The 27,120-nt window shown below is 38.9% G+C and overlaps 1 protein-coding gene across 2 annotated transcripts in view; it reads left to right on the top strand.

Moving 5' to 3' along the window:
• The first annotated feature begins 5,154 nt into the window (after window positions 1–5,154).
• The window catches only part of CHM (CHM Rab escort protein), a 211,662-nt gene continuing 189,696 nt past the window's right edge, over window positions 5,155–27,120 (top strand). For both annotated transcript variants that reach the window (XM_072626063.1, XM_072626062.1), the window contains exon 1: window positions 5,155–5,223. In XM_072626063.1, coding sequence (XP_072482164.1) covers window positions 5,175–5,223 — 49 coding nt within the window. In that variant the 5' untranslated portion in view covers window positions 5,155–5,174. The remainder of the gene's footprint in view (window positions 5,224–27,120) is intronic.

Genomic DNA, 27,120 nt, shown 5'->3' with positions numbered 1-27,120 from the left:
TATCTCTCTTTCCTCTTCGGTAAATTCCTTGAGAATGTCATCTACAGTTGGTACCTCCACCTCCACCTCCTCTCCTCTCACTTGATACTAAACTTCATGCAACTTAGTTTGATATCATCATTCAATTCAAACTGCTTTCTCCAAAGTCACCAAAAGGATCTTAATTTGCCAAGTCTAATGTTTTTTTTCTTGATCTTCATTCTCCTTGACCTTTCTGCAGCCTTTGATACTACTGATCACCCTTTCCTCCTGGATATCTCTTCCTCTCTAGGTTTTTAAGATAGCAAGATGGTACAATAGTTAAAGTGCTGGACAGGAAGACCCCAGTCTACATCTGACCTCAGACATCTACAAGCTGTGTGACTCTGGGCAAAATCACTTAACCTCTCTCTGCCTCAGTTTCTTCACCTGTAAAATGGAGATAGTAAAAGTGTCTAACCCCTAGGGTTGTTGGGAGGATCAAATGAGATATTTGTAAAGTGTTTAAGCACTGTAACTAGAACAGAGTAGGCACTTAATAAATTCTTATTCCCTTCCTTCTTTTTGAGACACTGTTCTCTTCTGGTTCTCCTGCTACATGTCTGATTATTGCTTCTGAGTTTCATTTGCTGGATCTTGGTCCAGATCAGGTCCTTTCTAAGGATCTACCCAGGATCTCTTCTCCTTCCATTTGAGGAGTTCTTACTTGTGTGTGTATGTGTGTGTGTGTGTGTGTGTGTGTGTGTGTGTATGGTGGACTTATGGACTCCTTTGGTTGTCTGGTAAGGACTTTCTCAGAATAATTTAAAAAAAATCATAACTGAAGGAAATGCTGAGTTGCAGCTAGAGGTAAGTGAAAATAAAGACATACAATTATCATTTCCACACTATGGGGGCTAGCAATGTGCCCCCACGATCTGGAAAATCTGTGTAAAATTTTATGATCCTCTCTTTGTACCAGAGAAGAAGTTTGGATTTTTTCTTTATCTTTTATGGGGTGTTTACAGTACCTTATTGGTCATAAGCTCTGTGTCTTCTGCTGGCCTTCATCTGTCATCTGCAGCTTCTGCAAAATTCCCTCCAAATTCCCATTTAATTTTTTATGCTGACCTGCAATATATTGAAACCGTGATGGGGAAAGTTGTAATATGGAAGGGATAATTATTTTTTTCCATTCCGAGTTCACAGACACCCTGAAATCTATCTGTGTGCCACAGATTAAGAATTCTTGCTCTATACTATCTCCCCTGGTGATCTCATTAGCTCCCATGGGGTCAGTTATCATGTCTATGTAGATGATTTAAAGATCTATATATCGAGCCTTAACCTCTTTCCTGAGCTTCAGCTTCACACCACTAACTACCTTTCATCTCAAACTGGATGTCCTGTAGGCATCTTGAATTCAATCTATCCAAAATAGAAGCCATTGTGTTTCTCTGCAAACCCTTGTTCCTTCGAGGGCCCTCTCTTCTCCCAATCAGTCAGACTTGGAACACAAGTGTCATTTCTGATTTCTTTCCTACACTCACTCCATATATCCCCTCTGTTGCCAGGTCTTGTTTCTACCTTGGCAGCTCTCTCAGAAATCTCCACTCCCCTCACACCACTATTGCCCTGGTGGTGTAGGCTCTTATCACCTCAAACCCCATCTCCCATACCTCAAGCCCTAGCCTTCTTTTTGACTAGTGGCCCTGTTTCAGGTCTCTCCCCATCCCAATCCATCCTCCACTCAGCTGCCAAAGTGCTTTTCCTAAAGCAAAGGGATGACCATGTCATCTCCTCTGCCCTTACTCAATAAATTCTAGTGGCTTTTTTTACCTCCAGAATCAAATATAAAATCCTTTGGCATTTATAGACCCTTCATATCTTTCCAATCTTCTTCTGCTTTACTTCCCTTCAAATATTCTGTGACCCACCAGGACTGGCTTGCTCTTCTTCACCCATCTTCTGATGCTGGCATTTCCCTGGCTGTGGTCAATGCCTGGATTATTCTCCTTCTTCATCTCCCCATCCTGATTTCCCTGGCTTTCTTGAGGACTCAGTTCAATTACCACTCTTGGCAGGAGGTCTTTTAGGCCTTCCTTCTGAGATTAAGCTCTATCTACTCCGTATATATCTTGTGTGAACAGTTTGTATCTGATCTCCATCAATAGACTGAGCTCCTTGAGGGCAGGAAGCATGTTTTTGCCTTTCTTTGTATCTCCAGTGGGCAGCGAGGAGGTGCTGCAGTGGATAGACACCAGGCCTGAAGTCAGAAAAACTCATCTTCCTGTGTTCAGATCTGGCCTCAAACACTTACTAGCTGTGTGACCCTGGGCAAGTCACTTAACTTTGTTTGCCTCAGTCTCTTCATCTGTAAAATGAGCCAGAGAAAGAAATGGCAAACACTCCAGTATCTTTGCCAAGAGAACCTCAGATGAGGTCAGGAAGAGTTGGACAGGACTGAACCAACTGAAAATGTGCTTAGTGTGGTGATTTGTACATAGTAAAAGTTCAATAAATACTGATTAACTGATTGGTTAACTAACTAACTATAACTTGATGATAGTTGTTGATCTGTGTCTTAAAGGAAGATGGGGGCTAAGAGATATGCAGAGGGAAGGAAAAAGTGAATGCCAGGAATGTGGAACCTACTATGTACACCTACTATGTGCAAATCACTGTAGTAAATGTTGGGAGTACAAAGACAAGAACAAAACAATCCTGACCACAAGGAATTCACATTCTCCTGGGAGAACAATGCCATTTATTAGGTTTAAAGGCAAATTCTTGTACTTAGGTGCAAAAAAAATCAGCTTGGTAAGTTCAAAATGGAAAGTTAATCTTATTTCCCTTTGGAAATCTAACAGTTTTCTTTTCCATTGATGGCCCTAAGATTATATGGGGTTCGGTCATGTTTAGCCCCCATAAATGAGAACTTAAAGTTATTTCAGAGGCTTCTTTTTTACATTATACCAATCAGTGGTCTAATTTACTAAGCAATAAATTTACACTGAATTATTCCGAGGATTCTCTATATCAGACTCATCAAAAGACTCAGTCACCTTCTCAAGAGTTTAGGAGAATATAAGTTCCTCAAGGACAGGGCCTATCTTTATTTTGTCACATAGTGCAGGGCCTTGTTGATGTACTGGTTCTACAATTTAACAAGAAGGCCCACAAGAGGTAGATGATGATGAAAATGCTCTGACAAGTGAAGCAGGTAATCCTGCCAAGGATCAGAGCCAAATGCAACCTTAAGCTGAAGGGGCTTGTTTGCTGGGATACTTCAAATAATGAAGCATTATTAAGCATCTATCCCTGCTCTAGAGGTTGACTTCATGAAGACTACATATTGGAACACAGGATTAAATTCCCCTTCTTGCCCATTGAAACTATTATTTTGCAGAGAAGTGACTTGAATTATGTTTTTCTATTTAGGTCACACAAATAATTTCTGGGATTGGCAAAAAAGTGTCTTTTTTCACCCCATGTTTGCTTTCATTGTTTTTTTCATGTCAGTGAGCTATAGCATAAATGTTAAGTAACTTGGGGGCAGCCCTGCAATGCTTCTTAATACTCAATTAGATGGCTGGCAGTATGGCCCTTCAGCAGAGACAGTTGCTTTAGTAAGACAATCTGACATCAACCCAAGCAACCATCCAGTGGTGCTTTGGCTCACTGGTACAGCCATTGCTTTTCATGAAGGCAAATCTCTGCTTCTCATTCATTTGGTAGTAATTCCCAGAGCCTTTCTTTTTTTCCCCAAACAAGATGACTGTGACCAATCTATCTTACCAAATTGTTTTCTGGGACTGCTGGTACAAATGAAGGCATGCCAAACAATGCATTTATGGGAAACTGGCTTGATTCATGGTGCAGGAGGAGGAAGCATACTTTGTTCTGGGTCCAAGTAGGATAGGAACAGAGCATGGGAATGTTCATGTGGAAAGTGGAGGGTCAGAGCTAAGATGAATGTGCGGAAGTCCTGGGGGAAGAGAAGTAGTTGTTCTTTGGATAACATCCTTGTTATTGCCTCCATTTTAGGGGTAATATAGTATGAGTAGACAGAGGTCCAGATTCAGAGGTCAGGAAGACTTGGGCTTTAATTCCTTTCCTAGTTCAGTGACTTTATGGCGAATCTCTTAATCTTCCTTAGTCCATTTCCTCACTTGGATTCATTCCTGCTTCAGATGCTTACCAGCTGTATACTTTCTTGGAAGTCACTTAACCTATCTGAGCCTTAGTTTGCCCATCTGCTGAACTTGGGGTCAGGAAGACTTGTTTGAAATCGACTTTAGCCACTTCATTGGCTGTGTAACCATTAGGAAATCACTTAACCTCTCTCAGCCTCAATTTCCCTCATCTATAAAATCTATATAATGCTTCAGTGCTTGGCATACCCCAGTCATTTGCAAAGATCACATCAACTTACAATCTATATTATCCACTATGGATTTTCTACACCAGTCATGGCAACAATTCACCATTCATTTGTTAAACTCATATTTTTTGATTTTCAAATTCTTCTGGGTCAGAATACTAACCAGACCTCAGTCTGGAGAATGAAAACCTGAGGAACCATGTAGTGGAAAAAGACACCAACCACGAACTAGTCTCTGCTGTGTTACTCAGTTTCCTCAGCTGTTAAAAAAAAAAAGAGGAGGTTGCTTGCTGGTCGTATCCTCTATGACTCTCTTATTACCTGCTAAAAATATTGTAATCACTTTTGGGCGTTCCTTCCAGGCATAGTGCAGAGCTACTATACAAGTACAAATGCTTCCCACTACATCCTATTATGATTTCTGTAGGGTCTTTAAGCAACAGTCCTACATTAATATTATCTCCTGTGATTTCTATAACCACTCTGTGAGGCAGGTGCTGTTACTACCGCCATTTTACAACTGGAGAAAGTAAAGCAAGCAGAGACGAAGTGATTTACCCAGGGTCACAAAGTTAGCCAGCGTGTGAGGCTGAACTTGAACTTCAGTCTTCCTGTTTCAAGGGCCACCACTCTTTCCACTACCCCACCTAGCTTCAAGGTTTACAAAGTGGAGAGCTGGGTTCAAATGTTGCCTCCCCAGAAGCCTCCTCGTCTTCGGTCCAACGAGGAACTACAATTCCCAGAACGCATTGCGCTCCTGGTTCCGGCTGCGGACGAAGAGTCGAGAAGCCATTTCCGGCAGATCTCGTCACGTGATTCTTCCCTTCTCAAGATGGCAGACAAACTCCCTTCGGAGTTCGATGTGGTGGTGATAGGGACCGGTACGTAAAGCTTCAGGACTTGGCCTCGGGCGGGCCGTGACTTCTGGACAGGCGGCGGGCCTTGATGCCCGAGGAGGGGCCCCGTTTAGGGGCTCCTCCGGGGCCGCCGGAGTCGGCGCCAGCCCTTGGCACTCCGAGGCGGGGCTGGGCTAACTGCACTAGGAGCCTGACTCGAGTCGGGAGGCTGAACTCGGGATGTTCTCATTCCGGATTGCGGTGGGGGAGCTGGGGCGCTGGGGCTGACCTGGGCTAGGGGAGCTCCTTTCGCAGGCTGCCTTCCGGGTGACCTTGCCCACTCTTTCGGGCTCTCTCTCCACTCTTTAAATTCTCAGGTACTCGATTCCTCCAAGCAGGAGCTCAAGAGCTGTTGTGTGCTGACGAAAAGTGCCAACTGCAGGGTTAGGGGAGTCGTTCGGTCTTGGTGCGAGGCGAAATGACGGGGTGGGGGTCGGGAAGTAAACGGGGTGGTCGTAGACAGTCCCGGCTTCTTTTACTTGAGGGTCACTTTTCCTCCTGTCCAAGAAAACGTTTTGCTTGCCCGCCGGCCTGCCCACTGTCAGATTTTTGAGAACTTTGAGGGATGGGCGATCCTGATCTGCCTTAACTTGGTGTTCTAGTATTTCATGCATCTGGGGGAGAGAATGCAGAACTTTTGTGTGGCAGGGGTCAACTGATGCTTTCTTTCCTTTAAAAATGCAAGTATGTTAATTTTGTCATAGGACCTGTGAATGGGACTACCTCATGCCCAAGATGCTTAGAGATGAGAGAAACTCCTAGGATGCTTCATTTTCCTTGATTCTGGCCATCCTGCAAACTGTTTCCAGGTTAGCGGCCACCGAGTAGCAGTAGCCACTATATGTTAAGGGTTGGAGTGAATGAAGGTTTTATACCGAATTTCTCTAAGAAGAAAACTTATATGTGTTACTTACTGCAGTTATACATATCTGGAAAAGGCATATGTCTCCAGTGAATAGGTGTTAGATGAAAGCAAAGTGGAATTACTTTTCATTTTGAAGAGGATGAAAGAAAAGAAAACATCTATAAAATTGCCCTTCCATTCTGCCTAGTGCAGGTCCTCAAGGCCACATGTAGCCCTCTAGGTCCTCAAATGTGGCCCTCTGACGGAATCCAGTTATCATGGAACAAATCCCCTTAATAAAAGGATTTGTTCTTTAAAACTTGGACTCAGAGGGGCAGCTAAGTAACACGGTGAGTAGAGCAGGGGCTCTGGAATCAGGAGATCCTGAGTTCAAATCTGGCCTCAGACATTTGACAGGCTTACTAGCTGTGTGACCTTGGGCAAGTCACTTAACCCCAATTGCCCTGCCTTCCCCCCTCCAAAAACAACTTGAATTCAGTCCAAAGGCTGCACCCAAGGACTAGACTAGGCCCTAGTTTGTTCCTGAAAAGTGAAAACAGATCCAATTTAGCACATGATATTGTTTCTTCTTACAATCTCGATGCTCAGGATTTTAGTGGGTTTTTTTAAGTTGCTGAAATCATTATGAGGTTTTTATTCACTTGATTCCGGTTAACACCTTAGACTCACTAATTCTTGTAATTAGCTATTGCTAATTCTTGGAATAAATATTTTGTGTAATGATGCAATGGAAAGTGTGGAACTTATCCTATGTTGAATCTGTGGTAATTGAACTCTGGTGGTGGGAAAGTGCCATAACTGATATGAAATACTACAGCAGGAAGAGTCTGGTGTAATGGGAGGAAACTGTTATTCCTGCATGTATGGGAAGAACTTATTTGACATACTTTTAAATTCCACATACAGCCATGCACTTTAAAGTTTCTCTTAATAATGACAGATTTAGGTTCTATTAGGGACACTGATTTTTTTTTAGGCTTGAAGAATTTGCTATTTATTAGATGCTATGGAAATAGAATTGGATCAAAAGGAGCTCAAATGAACACTAGTGAAGTGAGGTTTTTACATATTCATATTTAAAATTAGGGTTGTTAATTTAATTGGAATGATTTGACTTTATTTTGAATATAACACTTATAAAATAACTTCCTGGAATTAATTTTCCATTACTGACTACATTAGTTGAGTGAATCATAGAAAAAGCAATATTTTTATTTAACACATTAATCCTGAATATAGCAGAAGCTTAGCAAAATGTACTGAGATGCAATATTTCTTTTAGGAAATTTAGTTCTTTAAAATGTCATCAAGAAACCATTTACCATTATCAAATAAAGTCATCTGTGAGTCTTCTTTTAAACCTTGTTGACCTTGGTTAATTTCTGTTGGACCATATTAGAGGGAGAGAGTTTTCTTTGGAAATTATGTTTTTAAAACTGAAGCAGTTCTGTGTGCATCCTTTTAAATTAAATCCATTCCCTTTTCTTCACTAAAGTGTAGCTAGTGCATTGAGCCTTCAAGTGGAAGCTAATGAAATAATTTTTAAGTAGAGATAGAATAGAGGGGACAGTGAGAACATAAAAGGAAGCAGCCACTTTGCTCATTAAGAAGAAATGGGTTTTCTGACTTTAGGTTACTCATGGAGAGAAGAGGGCCTTGGAAATCTCTTCTGTGGTTTTTTTGTTTTTGTTTTTTTTAACCAATAATGGAACTTATATTCCTAAGTGACCACCTTTTTCTTTCCCTTCTCCCTCACCTTAATGCACATTTTGTTTTGTGGAATATTGGAAAGAATCCTGGGTTAGAAGTCAAACATACAGGTACAGTGTTGGCTCATCTAGCAGTCTCAGCTATGTAGAACACAGCTCAGAACTTGAAAGCAAGAAGGGCCTTGGAGCAACCAAAAGAGATTCATTTACTCAATAAATAGGTGTCTAACTTTCCCTCAAACTCCCCTTTAATGCTTCTTTATGACATGGAAGGTCTCAAAGGCTATGAAAATTTAACTCCAAGCTCTGACAGGGATCTACAAAGCTGGAAAGGCTCAGAATACAAGACAAATGATAGACCATATATGTTATCCAAAGACCGGTTTAACTAATTTCTGAGAGGCTCCACATCATGTTGATAAATTTTTCAGTCACTGCAGGTCTCCAAAGACCTTGTCCTAAGTCACAGAGGGATTGTCATGTTCATTGTTGCAGGGCTTACTTGCAGCAACAAAATCACTGATGTGGAGATTCAAAGAGATGACAGAGGCCTTGCTAGCTCGCAGCTTCAAACGAATGCTGAAAATGACAGATAGAAGGGCTATACAAAGGTGAGATAAGTATGGAGATAGTTAGGAGGAGAGCACATTCTGCTCCTCATGAGTTCAAAGTCACAATTCTACATGAACCACTTCCCTGGATACTAAAAACAAACAAACAAAAAACTATTGGATGTGATTGTTAACTCACTCTGTGATCTTTGATAAATGGTGGTAAATGAAGAGACACAAATGCTGTGCACATTTTTAAAAAATAAGAGAAGAAAGGGGAATCTGCAGCTGTGGCCTCATTGGCTTGACTTAGGTTTCTGATGAAATCCTAGAACACATGAAAAGAATTGTTAGTGAACATTTTACAGTCAGAGTGGCTTTCTCAAGAACAGGGTATTCTCAATTAACCTCAAGGTTATTAGATCAGTAGATGAAGAGAAATAATTGTAGATATTTTCCCAGATTTTAGCCACATCTCTCATGTTGTTTTGGACAGAGTGGAATGATGTGGGCTGCATGTTAATATAGTAAATTACTTTCAGAGCTGCTTAAATGGCCGTGCCCAGCATTTGATGGTAGTTTCTAGTAGAGTGCTCCAGGGGTTTGTCTTTGGCCCTCTGCTATTCTGATAATCCCCAAAACCTCTGATAATCCCCAAAAGACTCACTTGTGGCAGGCTGCCTCTGTTCCCGACATATTTTCTCTTTTTGCCTTTCCTAGAAAGTTTTCTAGGTTTGCTATCTTATGGGCCTCTGATAACCGAACTGGGGAGCCTATCAGAGGGCTTGAGTTTGAATCCTAGTTCTGCCACTATTACTTTGGGCAACAATATAATTCATATTTATACTTCTCTTTAAGTATCTCATCACTTAGCCTCTCCAGATCTCATTTTCATCATTATAACATGGGGAGATTGGACTATGTGACCTGTAAGGTCCCTTCTGTTTCCCATTCTATAGTTCTATGTTCCCGTGTTCCCTCCTTGTAAAACCAGAATTGCTTTGGCATGTGGAAGAGAGGAAGAACCCAGCCATCCCACACATCAACTAGGAAGAGAAGAGGAAAGCTTGGTGGAACCTGGGTATGCCAAATCGGAAGGCAGCTTCACCAAAAGATCGTTGACTGCATCCCTTTTGCTCCCCACACACTTAATTCTTCCTGCTGTGGCCCCTGAAGACCATCACATTAGGCTCTGGCAATTGAGATCTAGATACATCCTTTGTCTCCCCACCCCACTCCCTTGCCCACTGTTTCTCCATGCCTCTGACCCATTTGACTTACGGTCTTGGAACTTCATTTGTTTGTTTAAAAATGTGCCATAATAAAGGCCTGTTGCTTTACTGGCCTGTCTGACTCTTTTGTGAAAAATTACAAGCCCTCAAACTTTTGGAAGGGATGGGGAAAGCTGTTTATAACAGATATCAGTGATTTACATAAACGTATGGATGGCATGCTTATCAGATATGCACATGACAAAGTGAGGGAGGGCTAGTTAGCATGTTAGTTGGCAATTAAGATGTAGAAACATCCTGACAGGCTCTTAGAACATTGGGATGAACTTAATAAGATGAATCTGAAATGTTTACCACCACAAGTTCAAGAAGGAGGAGGTTCATCTGGTCATGCAGTTGATCTGAAAGAAAGTAGGATTTTTTAACTGGACGGAAAGCTCAATATAAGATGAAAGCTACCATGAGTCAAGGAAACCCTGAAAGATACAGTGTCCAGGAATAAGTTGGTAATAGCCCTATTATACTCCTTTCTGGTCACATCATCTTTGGAGTATTAGTCTTATTTACATATTCATATTATTTTATTATATATTTGTCTTTTCTATTACTATATATTTATATTATTTCCAGGCCTGGGTGCCTTTATTAGGAAGGACATTGATCAATTAGAGCATGGTGAGGGTGCTGAAGGACCTTGATATCAAGCCATCCAAGGCTCAGCTGAAAGAGCTAGGGATATTTAGATTGGAGAGAAGGGTTGACACATAGAAGGGGCCTTTGATTTGGGCCTGTTGGCCATGGAGGGCTGAAGTAGCAGTAGCGGTGCTACAATTAGAGGTGTTCAGAAGTGAAGTGGGCCACCTCAGGAGACAGTGGATTCCTTCTTGCAGGAGGGCCATTTGGTGGGTATGTTGTAAAGGACACAGCTCGAGAGAGATGATCTCTGTTCCTTTCTACTTCTGTAATTGAAATGAAGTTCCTATTAAAGGCTTTAAGAGATTTGAAAGGGGAAAAATGACCCCAGGGGGTGAGAGGATCTCACTTTAGAAAGCTTCCTTTGCTTCATTCATTGAGGAACCCAACCAAGCTCATTCAGGTCTTAGTAACTTTCTGTTCTAACAGGCAAGACGATCAGATCCCCTAGTTTAGCACATACTAAAAATAACAAAATAGAAGGGGGATCATGTATTGACATAAACCAGGCTGACAGCATGGGAGGAAACAAAAAGTTGAAGGAAAAAGGCCCAACTCTTAATACCTTGCAGTTTCTGATCATTCTGTATGGGGACAAATAACCCACCTCCCCCACTAGCCCTACGGTCATTCCCTAGGCCACCACTGAAAACCAGCCTAGCCTAACAGTTGAGGTAGGAAGATGAAGACCAAGGAGACTCAGGTTCTAGTCCTCTGCCTCTAAGGACCAAATAATGGAGGGTATCTTGAGCTCCACATCTGGAAAATGGGGTATTTGCACTCAGTTCCTTTAGCTCTCAGACTCTGTGACTTGATATCTGTGATCATGATCCTGAATTGTCATGAAAAGGTTGGATTTTTTTCCCCTTTGCTTTATGAAAGCAAAGTGTGGAATACTTTTTTTTATAAAGATTTTCTTGAAAAAGGTAAAGTGAGATTAATAGCATTTACTTAGTGCTTTAAGGTTTGCAAAGCAAAGATGTTTTCTCCTTTAAGCAATCCTAGGTAGGGGCTCTTATTCCCATTTTACAGTTGAGGAAACTGAGGTATACAGTTTAAGTGACTTGCCCAGGGTCACACAGCTGGCTGGTGTATGAGGCTGGATTTGAGCTGAGGTCTTCCTGATGCTAGGTCCATTCCTCTCTCCCTTCTACCACTTCCATTGGAAATAAAGTGCCTGAGCTGCAACTAGAAGTGCAGTCCTTTGACTTTCTTGATCCATCCCTTTCAGTAGAAAGGACTATGACATTGTGCTTTGATCATTAAGATTCTAAGAGTAATGGGTTTGGAATCAGGGGATGAACATTCAAAGATGGCCTCTTCTTTGTGTTACCTTAAGCAAGTGTTTTTACTTCCTGGGGCCCCAGTGTCCCCACTTGTAAAAAAATGAAGGAGTTGAAGTAGATGAGGACTCCTTCAAGCTTTAGATCCTATGACTGATCATGTTCTCCTTTGCCTTTATGCCCAGACCTCCATCCCCCTGTTTTGTAGTCTAGGGAGTACTGAACAAATGAATAGTAAGAAGGAAAGAGGAAGATAATGCATCTTTTTGGTTGGCTCACTTAATGTATCTTCCCATTTTCTCCACACAGATGTCGTGAGAATACTCTATGGAGCTAGTTTTATGTACTGTGACCCCCTTCATCCCCTTTGCTCCCTTTTCCACCACTGCAGTGTGTTGAGTGATCTTGGGCAAGTCAAGTCATTGCACTGGGTCCTCAGTTTCCTTCCCTGCAAAATGAGGGGATTGGGTTAGGTGACCTCTGAGGTTCTATCCTATGGCTCTGCCCAGTTCCCTATTGGCAAGGGGTCACTGACCTGTTTGTAGATTGATGGAATTGCTTGAGTGTCTGATTCATCTTCCCTTGGCCAAGAGGGAGAGGTGACCTTGCTCCCTTTCCTACCATAGTAGGATCTTATTTAGGAGCTTACATATTTCCTTCTGAAGCCTTCCATTGTGTCATGCTGACAACTTGGGTTATTTATCCTTTGTTTTGCCTACAGGTTTGGAACATGTTTACCATTTGTCTTATTTGGGACTTTATATGAAACTTTCCTTTGTCAGTGTTAGGGATGGTGAAGGAGCTAACGAAAGCTTTCAAATTTGCTGTTTTTGTGAAAAATGCTTTGCAGGTCTTCAGCCATATATTGATGGGAATGTATGGCTTGTGCTCTTAGTACCTAGAAAGGCAAAGAGAGTTATCTAACTGTGGAGCAGACTCTCGGGGAGAAGCTGACTCCATCCTGTAAATCAGAAGTTTAAGCCAATTCCTCAGAGAGGGCTGCATCTGTTCCTAGAGTTCCCTCTGTACCAGGCGTCTCAGCTCCCTAGCCTCATGTCATTTTCTCATTTTCTCCAGTGTTCTCATGATGTTTTGGATAACCCAGGCTTTAGCAATTAAAATCAAATACTGCTGCTCACTCTCACATTCTCATGTTTAACATAAACTCCCAATACACAGAAATAATTATAATTCCATATAATTGACCTGTTACTCATGCCAAATCATCTGTTTTCCAATTTCCATGCAAGGTTTTTTAAACTGAAACTCTGGAATGTTCCTGATGTGTTTATGAATGATTTGGAAAGTGATATCAACCTTTTAAAATGTTGCTGGTGCCTGTTCACATTTTACGGATCACAGAGGGGTTTGAGACGTATAAGATTATGTAATTCTCTGACAGAAAAGGTCTGATGTTTAAATTTTGAAGGTGTTTTCACTGTGTTTCAGAAAAGACATTGTATGTTTGTTTTGATTTTCATTCTATCAAAATATAATTGCTTCAATGTCATCATATTGGAACTTTTTTTTTTTAAATCTGATCACAAGGACATACATACAGACAGCTTGGCCAGTGGGGTTGTTGTTGTAGTTGGTTTTAAAAAATATTTGTAAAAACAATTTTTAACATTTGCTTTTTAAGATTTTGAGTTCCAAATTCTCTCCCTCCTTCCCGCTCATTCCCCCTCATTGAGAAGGCAAGCAATTTGATATAGTTTATATATGTACTATAATGGAGAACATATTTCCATATTAGTCATGTTGTGAAAGGAAACACAGATAAAACCGCCCCCCCCCCCCCCATAAAGTGTAATATATTTTGTTCTTCATTCAGACTCCAGCAGTTCTTTCTCTGGAGCTGGGTAGCATTTTTCATCATAAGTTCTTTGGGATTGTCTTGGGTCTTTGTATTGCTGAGAATAGCTAAGTCATTCACAGTTGATCATCATATAATATTGCTGTTACTGTGTATGATGTTCTCCTGGTTCTGCTCAGTTCACTATGCATCAGTTCATGTAGGTCTTTCCAGATTTTTTTTGAAAGCTTCATGCTTGTCTTTCTTGTAGCACAATAGTATTCCATCATAATCATATACTGCAAGTTGTTCAGCCATTCCCTAATTGATGGGCATCCTCTCAATTTTCAGTTCTTTACCACCACAAAAAGAGCTGCCAGAAGTATTTTTGTATATATAGGTCCTTTTCCTTTTCTTTTTTTTCTAATCGTTTTAGGATACAGATCTCATAATAGTATTGCTGGGTCAAAGGATATGCACAGTTTGATAGCCCTTTGGGCAAATTGTTCTCCAGAACAACTCTATGAACTGTGCACTAATGTCCCAATTTTTCCACGTTCCCCTTCAACATCTGTCATTTTCCTTTTCTGTCATATTCTGTATTCTGAATATTCTATCTTCTGTCATATTAGCCAATCTGATAGGTTGCGAGGGTGGTACCTCAGAATTGGTCTTTTTTTCATTTCTCTAATCAAAAGTTATTTAGAGCATTTTTTCATATGACTGTAGATAGTTTTGATTTCTTCATCTCAAAACTGCCTGTTTATATCTTTTGACCATTTATCAATTGGAGAATGACTTACAAATTTGACTCGTTTCTCTATGTATTTGAGAATGAGGCCTTTATCAGAGAAACTTGCTGTAAAAATTCTCCCCCCCCCCCCCAATTTTCTGCTTTCCTTCTACTCTTGTTGCTTTGGTTTTGTTTTGCAAAACCTTTTTAATTTAATATAATCAAAATTATCCATTTTAAATCCTGTAATGCTCTCCATCTCTTTTTGGTCATGAATGCTTCACTTATCCATAGACCTAGTAAACTATTTGATGCTCTCCGAATTTGTTTATGGTATCACTCTTTCTGTTTAAATCATGTACCCTCTTTGATCTTATCTTGGTTTACAGTATGAGATGTTGGTCTATTCTATACCTTGTTTCTGCCAAACTGCTTTACAGTTTTCCCCATGGTTTTTGTCACATAGTGAGTTCTCTTCCTAAAAACTGGGATCTTTGTGTTTATTAAACATTAGATTACTATGACCATTATCTGCTCTATATTGTGTCCTCAATCTGTTCTACTAATCTACTAATCTACTCTTTCTTAGCCAGTACCAGATTGATGATTACTGCTTTGTAATACAGTTTGAGATCTGGTAGGGCTAGACCTTCCTTCACATTTTTTCTTCATTAATTCCTTTGATATACTTGACCTTTTGTTCTTCAAGATAAATTTTGTTATTATATTTTCTAGCTCTATAAAATATTTTTGGGCAGTTTGGTATGGTACTGAACAAATAAGTTAATTTAGGTAGAATTGTCATTTTAACAAATAATATTAGCTTGAATTGCCCATGAGCAATTCATATTTTTGCAATTGTTCAGATCTGATTTTGTGTGAAAAGTGTTTTGTAATTGTGTTCATATAATTCCTGAGTTTGTTTTGGCAAGTAGACTCCTAAGTGTTTTATATTGTTTACAGTTATTTTAAATGGAATTTCTCCTTCTATGTCTTATTGTTGGATTTTGTTGGTAATATATAGAAATGCTGATGATTTATGTGGGTTTATTTTATATCCCAAAACTTTGCTTAAGTTTTTAATTATTTCATTTAGTTTTTTAGTTGATTCTCTAAGTATACCATCATATTATCTGCAAAGAATGATAGTTTTGTTTCCATGTTGCCTATTCTAATTCCTTACATTTCTTTTTCTTCTCTTATTTCTGTAGCTAGTATTTCTACTACAATATTGAATAATAGTGATGATAATGGGCATCCTTGCTTCATCCCTGATCTTATTGGGAAGGCATCTGGCTTATCCTCATCATAGATAATGCTTGCTGATGGTTTTAGATAAATATTACTTATTATTTTACATAGGGCTCCATTTATTCCTCTGCTTTCTAATGTTTTTAATAAGAATGACTGTTGTATTTTGAGAAAAGTTCTTTCCGCATCTATCAGGATAATTATATGATTGTTGTTTTTGTTATTGATATGGTCAGTTATGCTGATAGTTTTCCTAATGTTGAACCACCCCTGCATTCCTGGTGTAAATCCCACCTGGTCATCGTGTGTGATCTTTGGTAATCTCCTTGCTAGTATTTTATTTAAAATTTTTACATTGATATTCATTAGGGAAATTGGTCTATAGTTTTCTTCTCTGTTCTTTTTTTTTTTTTTGGTTGTATCAGCACCTTATTTTTGCCATAAAAGGAATTTAGTGGTCCTCCTTTGCCTATTTTTCTAAATGGTTTATATGGTATTGGAATTAATTATTCTTTAAATGTTTGGTAGAATTCACTTGTGAAGTCATCTGGTTCTGTGGATTTTTTTCTCAGGGAGCTCATTGAAGGCTTATTTAATTCTTTTTCTAAGATGGGATTATTTATTCTATTTCCTCTTCTGTTAATTTGGTCAGTTTATATATTTGTAAATATTCATCTATTTCAGTCAGATTGTCAGATTTATTGGCATATAATTAGGCAAAATAGCTCCTAATAATTCCTTTAACTTCCTCTTCATTGCTGGTGCTTTTACCCTTTTCATTTTTAATTCAGGTAATTTGGTTTTCTTTTTCCTTTTTAAAAATCAAATTAAACAGTGGTTTATGTATTTTATTATTTTTTTCATAAAATGAAGCTCCTAGTTTTATTTATTAGTTTAATGTTTTTCTTACTTTCAGTTTTAGTAATCTCTCCTTGATTTTCAAGATTTCCCATTTGCTATTTAATTGGAGATTTTTAATTTGTTCTTTTTTTAGGTTTTTTTTTTTTAAAGTTATATGCCCAATTCATTGATTTGCTCTTTATTTTATTGATGTAAGCATTTAGAGAGATAAGTTTTCCCCTAAGTACTGCTTTGGCCTCATCCCATAAATTTTGGTGTGTTGTCTCATTATTGTCATTTTCTTTAATGAAATTATCGATTGTTTCTATGATTTTTTTCTTTGACCTACTAATTCTTTAGGATTAGATTATTTAGTTTCCAGTTAATTTTTAATGTATATTCCATGGGCCTTTATTAAATGTTATTTTTATTTGCATCATGATCTGAAAAGGATGTATTTAATATTTCTGCCTTTCTGCATATGATGATGAAGTTTTTATGCCCTATACATGGTCAGTTTTTGTGTAGTTGCCATGTACCACTCAGAAAAAGGTATATTCTTTTCTATTTCCATTTGATTTTGTTCTGGTTTGTTATATCTAACTTTTCCAAAATTCCATTCATCTTTCTAACTTCTTTGTTGTTTATTTTTTGGTCAGATTCATCTAGTTCTGAGAAGGGAAAATTGAGGTCCCCCACTAGTATAGTTTTACTGTCTCTTTCCTCCTGTAACTCTTTTTAACTTTTCCTTTAAAAATTTGGATGCTATACTATTTGGTCCATATAAATTTGTATTGATATTACTTCATTGTTTATGGTACCTTTTTAGCAAGATGTATCTTCCTTCCTTATTTCTTTTAATTAAATCTATTTTTGTTTTTGCTTTGTCTGAGGTCGTGATTACTACCCCTCCTTTTTTTTTTTATTTTGTAATGTTTAACAATCACTGCCATACAATTGTGATTTTATCCCCCCCACCTACCCCCCACTCCCCCCCTCCCTCCCCACGACTGCATACAATTCTGTACCCCTCCTTTTTTTTAAAAGATCAGCAGAATCATAATAGGCTGTGATTCAGCCCCTTACCTTTACTGTGTTTGTGTCTATCTGCTTCAAGTGTGTTTTTTGTAAACAACATATTGTTGGATTCTGGTTTTTAATCCATTCTGCTATCCACTTATGTTTTTTGTATGAGTTCATCCTGTTCACATTCACAGCTACGGTTACTGTGTATTTCTCTCCATTCTACTTTTCCCCTTTTATTCTTCTGTCTCTCTCTCCTTTCAGCCTGTCCCTCCTCAAAAATGTTTTGCTTCTTAACACCACTTCTACCAATCTGCACTCCCTTCTATCATTCTGCTGCCTTCTCTTTCTTCTTCCCCCTCCCCTCCCCTTGCCCATAGGGTGAGCTTAGATTTCCATGCCCAACTGAGTGGATATGTTATTCCCTCTGAGCAAATTCCAATGAGAGTAAGGTTCAAGCCCCTTGCGTGGGTCCCCTTCCCCCCCCTCCCCCATCTTCTCCACTGTAAAAGCTCTTTTGTGCCTCTTTTATGTGAGGTGATTTTCCCCCATCTACCTCTCCTTCCCCCCTTCTCCCAGTGCATCCCTCTTTCTCCCTCATCTTTTATTAAAAATATCATTCCATCATAGTTTGCTCACACCTGTGCCCTCTGGTGGCCTCTTTAAAGGTACAGGAGTTAGAGGAGATGAGGTAGTATGGTGTCCTGGAGCCCTATACTTGGAGACTTAGGTTTGAGGTGGGAATGATCTCTGTGTGACCATAGGCAAGAGACTTAGTTTCCTTATCTGTTCAGTGAGTATAATAATACTTGACTTGTCTATGTAACAGGATGGTGGTGAGGAAAATGTTTTGGAAATCTTAAAGTATTGTTCAAATATGGTATGTGGTTATTGGACAGAGGAATTAGGAGTAGAAATGAAACTTTTCACATGACATTTTGTTTGGTAGGTCCTCATTCTGTGACTCCAGGTTTAATAACTACCCATTCAGGTATAGTGTATGGAAAGTACAGTGTTGGAAAGATAAATTGACTGGTTGCGGCCCTGTAGTATATATACTTACAACAGGGTCTTCACCAGAAGATAAGTGGTGACCCATGGTGTACTGTTTTCACTGATTTGCCCATCTCTGGGACCCCTGAGACTCTTTCAGGTGATCAGTGACGCCAGAACTATTTTCATAATATCTGTAAGATGTTTATTTCTAACATGCTCAATATCAAGAGATATAACCCACATGCATAAAAGCCCTTTGGGAGGATTCTTAGTAATTTTAAGAGTGTAAAGGGGTCCTGAAACCAGAAAAGTTGGAGAATTGCAGGGGTGGGGAACTTGCAGCCTCAAGGCCACATGTGGCCCTCCAGGTCCTCCAGTGTGGCCCTTTGACTAAATCCAGACTTCACAGAATAAATCCCCTTCATAAAAGGATTTGTTCTGTGAAACTTGGACTCAGTCAAAAGGCTGCCCCCAGGGACCTAGAAGGCCACATGTAGCCTCAAAGTCACAAGTTCCCCACCCCTGAGCTGAGTCACATCCCACATCAGTTTCTTCATCTGTAAAATGGGAATAGGTTGTTGTGAGGCTCAAAGAGAGTCATATATACAAAGTGTTTTGCAGACCTTAAAGCACTATATAAATATCATCTGTTTTGATTATTTCCTTACCAGACTGGTACCTAGTAAGTACTTAATAAGTGCTTCTTGACTTCACTTGAGTTGTCTTATTTATCCTTGGTATTTCCCCTTTGCCTAGCATACTGTTCTGCATTCAATAGGCTCTTACTAAATGATAGTGGTGATTGTTCAAGATCAGAAGGGAATTTGAAAGTCAGTGTCATGATTCTGTTATATGCCTTGCTTCCCTTTCTTTTTTGAATCAGAATCTCAGAATTTCAGAGTTGAAAAGGACCTCAGTGACCCTCTAGTCCAAATCGTGCTGTGAAAAGAATCTTGCGTGCCACATGACTGACAAGTGGTCATTTCTTAAGGATTTCCAAAGAGGAACTCAGCCACTACCCCCACAACCCCCAGCCCCTTTCTTCTTTGGGTAGCTCTTATTGTTAGGAAGTTTTTCCTGGCATTAAGCCCAGCTGAGCTTTTTTACCCAGTGCTGGACTGAGTCATAGTACCTGGGTTCCTTTCCTGACTGTCACTGATTATCTTTGCAAACTTGGGCCAGGGACCACCTCTCTAAGCCTCAGTGGCCTTATCTCTCAAATGCTGATGTTATCTATCAGCTCTCTGTCTGCTTTGGCTGATCCACCCACAGCTCCTAGTTTTGCCTTCTGAGGGCAATTGGAATGAATGGAGTATTGTCTCCATAAGGGTGAGTACTTGAAAACCAGTACTTCCATATCTTCTTCAGGCTAAGCCTCCACAACTCCTTCATTCTCTGTGTTCAGGGAGGACCAGTACCTTTGTTGTGATGACTGCCGAACCCTTTTTGGGGTTCTTCCACCTTTGGTGTCCACCTGTTCCACCTAACTCTCACCTGTGGCTTCAAGAAGCTGCAGCATATGCAGCAGCCACACTCTGGTAAACCATTTCGGCAGACTGGCCAAACCAAGTTGAGGGTAACCAAGGGGTCTCACCGCCATTGATGACTTAGAAGAGTGTCTACCCCAAGCATGTGAAGACTTCCTCTGGTGGAATGGGCGGATGAGAGCAATTTGTTCCAACAACCATGAAGGCGATATGGAGCACTTAGAGCTTGGTTAGACACTGAAGACACCAAGGTCATCCACTGTGTCCTGAGCCATTGCCAGCAGTCTTGACTCTGTCCTGCCACTGGACTATGATGACTCTGGGGGAGAGAGTGAAGCTGACGACTTTGTGCAACTCTGCTTCATTTAAATCCAGTTTACCCACAAATCAAAAGACATCACCCATACCATTTTACTATATGGAATGAACTTTAGGTCCTTTACTATCCCTGTTTGTCCTCCTCTGGATAGAGTCCCGTTTGTGCATGCCCTCCCTTAAACTAGATACCTGCAATTGAATACTCTGCTCTAGCTGTGGTGTCAGCCATGGCCAAGGATACAGAAAGACTGCCTTCTCCATGTTCCAGAAGCTCTGTCTCTCAATGTGACCCTAGGTTGAATAAGCTTAAGACTTATCTGTTGTCTTAAGGTAGCAGAGAATGTGGCTTACCTGACTAAGCTGCATTTAATTCTGACTTGTCTCAACAGTTAGGCTGATTTAAAAGACTATAATAATGTATAAATTTTTCTTTTAAAAGGAATTGGGAAATAAGAACAACAATGCCATGCTTTTGTTTAATTATTTCTAGTGTGATTTATTCTTTTTTAAAATTAAAATGCACAGTAGAAATAAATAAAAGTGTGACATTGTTGCTTTTAAAAAAAAAAAACTAAAAAATGAGTAAATAGCTCTCTTGAGCCCTTTGTCTTGATTCTTGGGACAGGGCACATCCTCTGGAAATTCTTCTCCAGTAGTCATTTATTAGGAATCCCATTATCTGTGCCCACAGTGTTAATTTTATCCATAAAGTTGTCTCTGAGTTACTTGAAGGCAATATCTAACTTTTTAATATGCAAAATGCAAAATCTGGCTAGCCTGGGCAGGTTTTTGCCCAAATAGGAGATTATAATTTTCCACTGGCCTTTCATGTTACATTACTGTTTACCTTGCTTTGTTTTAAATTTACACACAGAGGCACCTGAGGAGCAATTTGGAACAGGCTGAAATTTGGATTTTATTTATTTGGCTTAGCCAAAAAGGGAAAGAGACTAGGGGGATTTCTCCTTTAAGCTTGGAATGAGACTAAATTTGGATTACTTATTTTGAAATATTGATTTATGCAAAATGTGCTCTCATAAATTTCAGTAGAATGTATTTGAAACTCAATTTGTATGTTCTTAATGTACAATTTCCATATCAGCTAGGGTTTTAGTGATATTAGTTTAGTTCCTCTGGTGCATTTTGCATCTTTGAGGATCACTTAGTTCTTTTTTGGTGTGATTTTATTACATTTTTGAGATCAGCGCTCCATCTCATTCAGAAGCTTTTTTAACTTCATGACTTACCGAGTAATACAGCAAGGGTCGTGTTTCTTGTGTGGCACATAAGTAAGGCAGAGCCTTACCACAGAAACTGGCTTTCCTGATCACAACTTAAATATTGTTAGTGTTTTAGGTGGGAGGAGGCCTGGGCTTGGGATGCCATTTGCTGTGAAAAGATCATTTCAGTCATTCATACTGATAGAACATAAACGTTATTTTTAAGAAAATTAAGCAGAATTAACTGTAGCCTGGCTGCCAGTTTCATTTCCTGGAATGGTAAAGGTCTTTAGCAAATATTGGCATTACTGAATTAAACTTTCATTAGAAGAGTTTGAATTAGTGTACTTTTTTTATAACCCAGAGGTCACATATAGATCACTAAAAATGTGTTTTCCAAGGAATTAATTTTTTTTTGATAGCTTTACCTTTAATCCTCTGAAATTCAGTATGTATTTGACTTTTGGTTTTTTAAGTTTATTAAATCACTTGCTCAAGAAGAGGGTTCATATTAGTGGCCTGGGGTTCTCTTCCCTAGTTTTAAGACCCAATTTCTAATTATATAGTCTGTGAGGTCTACATTATACCTCTTCAGTTATATAGTGTACTTCTTTTCTAACCTTATATTTTAATAATCTTGGAACAGCAACTGTAGGGTGAGGTGTGAGCCTACTTAAATTTGGATGAACATTTTACTTTATGTAATTATGGATCATTCATTCATTCATTCATTTATTTTTTTTATTTTAGCACAAAGAGACTATTTGTATATAAATGAGACCTAGAGGAACTAGGTGACTTGCCCAGAGTCATGCAACTAGTTTATGGCAGAGCTGGGAGAAGAACTGAATATCTTGACTTGGTCTAGTGCTCTTTCCACTTGAAATTTTTTTTATTATGACATTAAACATCCACAAACATGAACATTTCTACGCACAAATAACAGAAAGAGGATTGTATATGAAGCCATGAATATCTCTTCTAAATAGCTTTTTTTTTTAAAGTATACATTGAATTTAACATGATATTATCAACACTGCCCTGCTTGTCTTTGTTTCTTGAACTTCTTTCTGCTCCCAATTCTGTGCAGTTTCTAATGTTCCAGTGGTATGCTTTTCTTTTTTTCTTTCTCTTTTTTTTTTTGGTCATGTCATTCTCCAACGCATTACTCTGTCCTCACACAATAAAAGCCCTATTTTTTTTTTTTAACAAATAAATGTAGTCACCTAAGTATACCAAGATAAATTAGTGTAACAAAAGAGATTTACACTTTGACCGTACTTGGAAATGTATGCCTCATTCTGCACTTGTAGGCCCTCGCCTCTGCCAACAGCTAGAGAAGCATGATCTGTTGTGCCGAAGCTGTCAGAAGTCTTTCAGAGTTGTTTTCCTTTATGTTATTGTAGTTATTGTATACACTGCCCTTCTGGTTCTGTTTACGTCACTGTTCATCTCCAGAGTTCTTTCCACTATTCTGTGAAACCCTTTAAAATAATAATAATAAAAGTTTGCGCTTATAAAGTGCTTTACAAATATTATCTCATTTGATCCTCACAACAATCTTGGGAGGTAAGTGTTATTATTAATCCCCAAATTACAGTTGAAGAAACTGAGGCATTCAGAAGTCAGTGACTTGCCAAGAGTCCCACAGTTAGTAAGTATCTGAGGCTGAATTTGAACTCAGGTCTTCCTGATTCCAAGCCCAGTGTACACCTATTGTATACCTGGCTGCCTTAAATCATTTAACTGTGGGCTTCAATATCATACTCAGAAGGTATTGATTAGACACCGTTTTCCAAACTAGCCATTGAAACATAGGATCATAAAAATGGATTTAAAAAAAATTAGGCAATTTTTGGACTTTTATTAGCACATGCTGTAGGCAGATTGGGGACTTTTCTGACAGAAACATGGATGCCAATTATTTCCACAACTTTGTGCACTTGTCAGACAAATACCCTTTCCACCTCCATATTCCCTGCCTAGCTAGAGGGGCACGTATCAGAAGTAAGCATGTATACTTTTTCATGTGTAATTGCCATGTTTCTTCAGTCAGTAGTTCTCATAGTGTATGGCTGTAAATCTTTCATGACGTCTATTTTTCTTATAGTATTTACTGGTTTGGTTCATTCAGTTACTAGTTCTTAGAATCTTGGAATTTCTGAGGCATTTTATTGGTTGACAAGGGTAATAGGAGAAAATATTTGAAGTCCCAAGACAAGGTTGCTGGAATCATTGGACAGGAAAGCCTGGAAGGATTGCACATGGGAGCTGAATCAGTCTTGGAGAGCTGTGGGGCACTTGAGAGATGAAGTCTGACTCCCTCATTTTTACCCATGAGCTTGCCAAGACCCAGAAAGGGGAAGTGACTTGTTATAGGGTTCCTATTCTAGGCTCTCTGACTTGTGGTCCAGCACTGGAAATGTCGCCAAACAAAATTCTTCATGTCTATAGAACTGGTATTAGAAAAGCTCTGGAAGTCTTTTTAAAAATGAAAATTTAGTAAGTCACTATGTTAAGGGAACATGTTTTTAATATACCAGGAATTAGAGAGGACCCTAAAGTGGTTCCAAATAGTATAACAGCTCTTAAAAAAGTAAGCCACAATATCGAAATGATTACACACCTTTAAAATCCACCGCATTCAGCACCAGAATGATTGAAATTGTAGGTATGATAAATTCAGATGTTTAAACCATATTTACGCATAAGATTTAGTAGTTTCTTGGACCACTGTTGTTCCACATCCAATTTTTTCATTTTTAAAATACTGCCGAGGAGCAAATCCAGGCAACAATGTTAATATGTAATTGATGATAGGAAGCAATGAAAAAATGGGCATTTCGACTGCAATCCAGCGTTTAATGTGATAGGGGTCATTCAATTCCAGGGCTTTGCAATAGGAGGAGTTCACTGGGCAGATCTCACTTGGTATCTCCTCCACTCGTCTGGGCAGTCTCGTAGCTTTAATGCTGTTCGCAGTTGTTTATGATAGTGCACAAGGTCTGTATTTGAGACTAAGTTATAAAAGAAAGGATGTTGTTCTCTAAAAGCTTGTTGCATTTGCGAGTTTTTCCTTGTCAGTAATTTTAATTTTTTTTCCTAAAAAGAAGTTATCCTTTATAAAAGCAGTCACAGTAAATTTTCTAGTTCTATGCAATTTTCTTTCCATTCTGGTCTTCACTGGTTATAAATAACACATGAAATGACTTTCAAGGTAGAAAGCAGGAATCCATTTTGAAATGTTCTATAAAATAAAGAGTGATTTATGGTTTCATATGATTTTGGCTGAAAGCACTCGGGCTTTGCCAGGTCATCAAAGTCCTGTCAGGGGAATCTATTATTTATTGTTCGATATGCTGGGAGTGGTGTAAGTACTTTATTTTATGTTTATCTTATGTAAGTATAGTGTTAGGAAAAATCAATTTCAGATACTAATACAGTTTTAAAAAATATATCATGGAAAACTAACCCAAATATTATAGATGTGAGTGATGAAGTTGAACATTAAGGATTTAGATTGAAAGGGCATCTTGAAAAATGAATAACTAATAGTTTTATTCCTATAGAATATTTGAAAGATGGCTAAAACTGTTAAATTCATAATTTTTCTATCTTTGTTTTTTTGCCTGTTAACATTAATTTCCCAGTAAAGCGTCTCCATTATGCATAGACAGATATGTATTTAGAACATTGGTGGGGAGAACCTAAACCTGGGCAAGTTGGCTGTATGATCATATAACATCCCATGAGCATCTGAAATATTTTTCTAGGTTTTCTTGTGCCAAGTTTGTAACAAAACATCAACTGAAAAGGGTGCAGTGTTGCTACAGCCTCATTTACCCTTCTCATAAGCTATCATGGTACACTGACATTAAGAACTAATATTTACTTATGGTTAAAGAAGTGATCCATCTACAGCGATTTTTTTTTTTTTTGCTGCAAGGATTATATTTTTTCCCCCAAAGCCATAGGTAAAGAACAAGTAAGCTCTGCAGTTTGTGTCTTCAATGGATTCCGTGACTACCTTTAATAGCATCATTTGTTTGAAGTTCTGTAGCATACATATAGAAGAAGATTTCTAGGCTATTTTAATAGAAAATTCTTGAGATTTGAGGGGTTCAGTTGAAGCAAAACCAAGACAAATGAGCTTTGGGTTTTTCTGGCTCAGGTGATTGTCTCTATCTGCTTTTTTTGCTGGATTCTTTAAGAAGGTGCATTTTTAAGTAAGTTTCCACTTACTATGTATCTGTAATTTTATTTATATGAATCTGAATGCAACCTGAAGTTGCATTGTTAGAGGCAGAGGATCTTTTCAAATTATTTAAGAATAAATATTTAAGAATAAGCCAGCTTCTTTATTCATAAGATGAAGATGAGATTTCTAAATTGTCTTAAGGGGAAACGTCTGTAGATTTAAGTTATCATTCTCAATTAGGCTGATACAAAAGCATATATATATTCATTGTAGGTAGTCCCCAATGCCAGACTAGCAAGTATTTAACCAGATGAGATGGACCTTTAAGAAATACAATTTCTAAGTAGTAAATAGCTTTTTAGAAGTCAAACCTGTCCTGCTGTGTCAGCAGGAAAGTTGGGGTATTTTTTAAAAATATGCCAGGTGTTACAAAAAAATTCTTACTTCAAAATGAATTGAGTATTGTTTCAGTGGTGTTTAAAATGGATCTTTGAAATGCCTGATTTCAAATGAGGTGTCCAAACTTTTTCCTTGGGCTATATGATCCTAACTTGGAAGTTTGATTGTGTTTTTTTCTGTTGCAGATTTTATGATATAACTAAAGCCTGAAACCCCAGGCCAAAAAAATGATTTTCCAAAAGAAAACAAAAGGACTGTTGGTCATGTGATTTGACTAGGTGTGTTATTAATCTTTTAAAAAATTTGAATCCCACTTAGTATGAGGATAATAGACCCCTGCCATCTTACCCCTGGAGTAGCATATCAGTTTTACAAACTGGTATCTAGATGAAAATGTCAAAAGAAAATACAAATGAAAGTGATTGATGGTTTAGTGGAATGCTACATGGAAGACTTGTGTGGCCCCCTGAGCAAGGAGGATGACAAGCAAATGAGTGAAGGTATCTGTATTTTCCAAAGTCAACATGTCCCAAATGGATTCCTTCCCTGGCTTCCTGGCCCATTCTTTCTTCCAAGCCTGCCAGTATCCTTGTAGTTATTCAGCTTTGCCATGTGTAATTTCTTGTAGATTCAAACACCCCCCCCCCCCCCTTTCTCTCCCCTGGGTCACCATGCTAGTTCACATGTTTATCACATTTTGCTTGGACTATTGAAATTCCTTCCTCTGGTCTGTCCCCTCTCTAGTCCCTCTGCTGCACAGCTGCCAGCATGGTATTCCTCAAACACAGATTGGCATTCCCTTGCTAAAAAAAAGGTTTCTCTGGCTTTCCAGTCAAATTGTCCTTGCTAGTTCCAAAACTAATCATTTTTTCTCCTGCCTTGGTGCCTGTGCCCGAGTTGTCCTGTCCTTTATGCCTCTTGGAATACTTTGTTTCCTTCAAGGTTCAGGTGCCACCTTCTCAGTAACACCTTTCCCGGGTCTGTTCTGAGTTACTTGTACTCTCACCAACTACTTGAATTATCTCATATTTACTTACCTTTTAAATGTTTGTATCTTCTCGTGAGAGGAATAGAAAAGGGAACAAACATTTATTAAGTGCCTACTCTGTGCGTGACACAGTGCTAAGTATTATCTCTTTTGATCCTTACAGCACCCTGTGAGGTAGGTGCTTTGATAATCTTCATTTTACAGTTGATGAAACTGAGGCAGACAAGGTTTTCTGGCTAGCAAAGTGTCTTTGGCTGGATTTGAACTCTAGTCTTGCTGATGCCAGGCCCGACCCTCTAGC

Source organism: Notamacropus eugenii, chromosome X (assembly GCF_028372415.1).
Source record: "Notamacropus eugenii isolate mMacEug1 chromosome X, mMacEug1.pri_v2, whole genome shotgun sequence".
In the NCBI taxonomy this organism is placed as follows: Eukaryota; Metazoa; Chordata; class Mammalia; order Diprotodontia; family Macropodidae; genus Notamacropus; species Notamacropus eugenii.
The sequence above is the reverse complement of the archived record's forward strand: the minus strand, read 5'-3'. Positions and strand labels throughout refer to the sequence as shown.